This window comes from Solanum tuberosum, unplaced genomic scaffold, assembly GCF_000226075.1.
Source record: "Solanum tuberosum cultivar DM 1-3 516 R44 unplaced genomic scaffold, SolTub_3.0 scf00159, whole genome shotgun sequence".
In the NCBI taxonomy this organism is placed as follows: domain Eukaryota; kingdom Viridiplantae; phylum Streptophyta; class Magnoliopsida; order Solanales; family Solanaceae; genus Solanum; species Solanum tuberosum.
The window spans coordinates 680,476-683,622 of NW_006239089.1; the positions used below are offsets into that span (position 1 = coordinate 680,476).

The following is a 3,147-nucleotide window of genomic DNA, read 5'->3' on the forward strand; positions in this document are numbered from 1 at the left end:
CTTGTTCTTGAATATGATGGTCTTAATCTTGATCGTTCTTGAACTTGAATGCTTGAATTCTTAAATTTGTAGCTTTATAGAGAATTTTATGGCGTTTGTACCACGGATTTTCTCTAGCTTCTTGTTTAGAATTTTCCGTCTCTTTTCTGAATTATGAGGACCCCTATTTATAGTTTTAGAATAGAGGAGTTGCGATTGGAACAGAATTCCCTTCGGCCAATCAGATTTAAGGGACGTGGCATATGGGCTTTATGGAGCGGGCTTGTCATCTTTGACACATGTCATGATCCTATTGGCTTCTTGTTTGACTTGGCATGCCACGTCATTTGCCACATGGTACTAAAAGAATGGGCCTCTAGGATAAGATGACATTGGACTTAGCAAATTGGGTTCATCTATTGTAGCCCAAATCAATTAATTTGACTTTATTGGACTTGAATAATTAGCCCAATTATATTAATCCATAATTTATTTGGGCTAATATATTCATGAATTTGATATAATCCGAATCATTTTATAAATTTATATTTAATAAATTTTAAATGATTACAAATGCCCACTGCTTCAAGTCTTGTCAAAATATTTTATCTTTTGAAGACTAGACTTGAAGTATTAATTACACGATAATTATATACCATGCATTTTAGATTATTTTATTGGTATATACTCCAGCGTAATTGGAGTATAGAAATGATATTTAAGTATCATATTGCCAACCTCCAATTATCCTTAGCCAATTAGATTTAGGAGAAAGGATAATTAGATGTTTGTTTTACCAATCAGCAGTCCAATTGTAGCACGAAAAGGATAGCTTTGCCGTTTTTTTTTTCTTTTTATTTATTTATTTATTAATTAATTCCTACTGCCATGCTTCCTTAGGATTTTAAGCTGAAAAGAATTATAATTGGTATAAAATATGAATTCTTCCGGTGTCGTATTAACATCTAAAAAAAGAGTTTAAGTTTTGTGCACTGTCAGTGTAGTAAATTTCTACACCATCAGGTAACTTACTTTAATAAAATATTATAATTATAAAAAAGAAAAGAAAATAATATCTACCATTTACTAAAAAGAGAAGAAGAAGAATATCAATAGTTGAGTCCTATTTGGATTCTAACCAAATTTAGTTCCATAATTAAATTATTTTCTTTCCAAGATTAATACAATAATTAGGTTTATCGTAGGTTTTCCCTTAAGATCATCGCTCATGTAATTCTTCAAACATCATACTTTCTGAACCTAGTAAGAAATAATTTTTTAGAACTTCAAAACATTCTGAAACCTTGACAAGCTTCTTCTACTCAACGGTATGTCGCGAGAACAAATTTCATATATTTTCTTGTTTATAAGCATAAAAAAACTCCTTTTGGACAAATCTTCATTAGCAAAATAATTCAATGTACTAAAAATTAGGTGAATATAGCGTCGAGAGAGGTGAATATTGCATTTAAAGTATTGTCATATCGTCTCTAATTCTTCTGTTCTACTCCAAGTTATTGGGAAGAAATTTTATTAGTTGAACTTCACTACTGAATATATTTTCCAAAGGAAGTGTTGAATAATAAATAGACATATTCATAATTTTAAGCTATCTAACATTCATAAATGTATTTTGCAGCATCAATGGAAAACTCAAATTTAGATGAGCAACATACAAAAGTTGAAGTTTCATTAGAAGAAAGTGATAGGGAAGAAACAAGACAGATTGTTTCCGAAATAGGAGTTGGAAATTTGAGAGACCCCTATATCGGTAAGGAGTTTCAGTCACTTGATGATTCATTTAAATTTTATCTCAATTATGCTCATTGTAGCGGTTTTAGTGTACATCGAGGTCGTATGACTAAGTCAAGAAAAGGTAAATCAATAATTGGTCAAGAGTTTGTCTGTTCAAAGCAAGGATTTCGTTCAAAGAAAAATTTAGAAAGTAATAAACCACGAGATGAAACCAGAGAAGGATGCAAAGTGTTGTTATATATGTCAAAGAAAGAAGAAGGTAATTGGGTTGTTTGTAGGCTTGTTGCTAAGCACAATCATGAACTTGCATCTCCAAATAGTAAAAAATTCTTGCGATCAAAAAGAAAAAAATCTGATGCCCAAAAGAATCTTATTGATTTACTTGATAACTCTAGAGTTCGTCCAAGTAAAATAGCGTCAGTGTTGATGAATCAAGCTGGGGGTGTAGATCGACTGAATTTAACAAGTCAAGATATCCAGAATTATTTGCAAACTAGAAGACAAAAAGATCTTGAAAAAGGAGATGCACAATTAATGCTACAATATTTTCAAAGGCGTCAATTTGAAAATCCAGGTTTCTTTTATGCAATTCAAATGGATGTAGATGGTCATTTAGCTAATTGTTTTTGGGTTGATGCTAGATCTAGGATTGCTTATAAGAATTTTGGGAAAGTAGTTGTTTTGATCCTACATATCTGACAAATAAATATAAGATGCCTTTTGTTCCATTTACTGGAGTTAACAATCATTATCAGTCTATTTTGTTTGGTTGTGCTCTACTTTGGGATGAAACTCAAGACACTTTTGAGTGGTTACTTCGTACTTGGCAAAGAGGCAATGTTCGGAGTTGCGCCTCATACAATCATAACAGATCAAGATTCTGCCATAACAAATGCAGTTGCAACAGTATTTCCTAACACTAAACACCATTTTTGTATGTGGCACATAACAAAGAAGATTCCAGAATATTTAAGTCATGTTTATCATCAGTATGTTGATTTTAGTAGCAAGTTTAGTTGGTGTATTCATGGTACAACCACTCCTGAGGAATTTGAAACAATGTGGATAGAAATAATGGAGATGTATAATTTAGGAGAGAATAGTTGGTTGCAGAGAATATATGCAATTCGTGAAAAATGGATACCAGCATATGTGCGTACTACTTTTTGTGAAGGCATGTCAACAAGTCAAAGAAGTGAAAGTATGAACAAATTTTTTAAAGATTATTTGAATTCTAGTACTCCAATGAGTATATTTGTGGTGCAATATGATAAGGCTATTGACGCTAGATATGATAAAGTAAGGGAGAAGGATTACAAGACAAAATATTCAAGACCTATCTTGAAAACTTTGTATCCTATGGAGGATGAAGCGGCGAAGGAATATACAAGAAAGATATTTCAGATTTTTCAA

At 31.7% G+C, this 3,147-nt stretch overlaps 1 protein-coding gene across 1 annotated transcript; it reads left to right on the forward strand.

Annotated features, from left to right (window-relative positions):
* Nucleotides 1-1,605: 1,605 nt before the first annotated feature.
* LOC102605658 (protein FAR1-RELATED SEQUENCE 5-like) lies at nt 1,606-2,433 on the forward strand. Its single transcript, XM_015311526.1, has one exon. It carries the CDS (start codon nt 1,606-1,608, stop codon nt 2,431-2,433), a length of 828 nt encoding a protein of 275 aa, XP_015167012.1.
* The last annotated feature ends 714 nt before the right edge of the window (nt 2,434-3,147 follow it).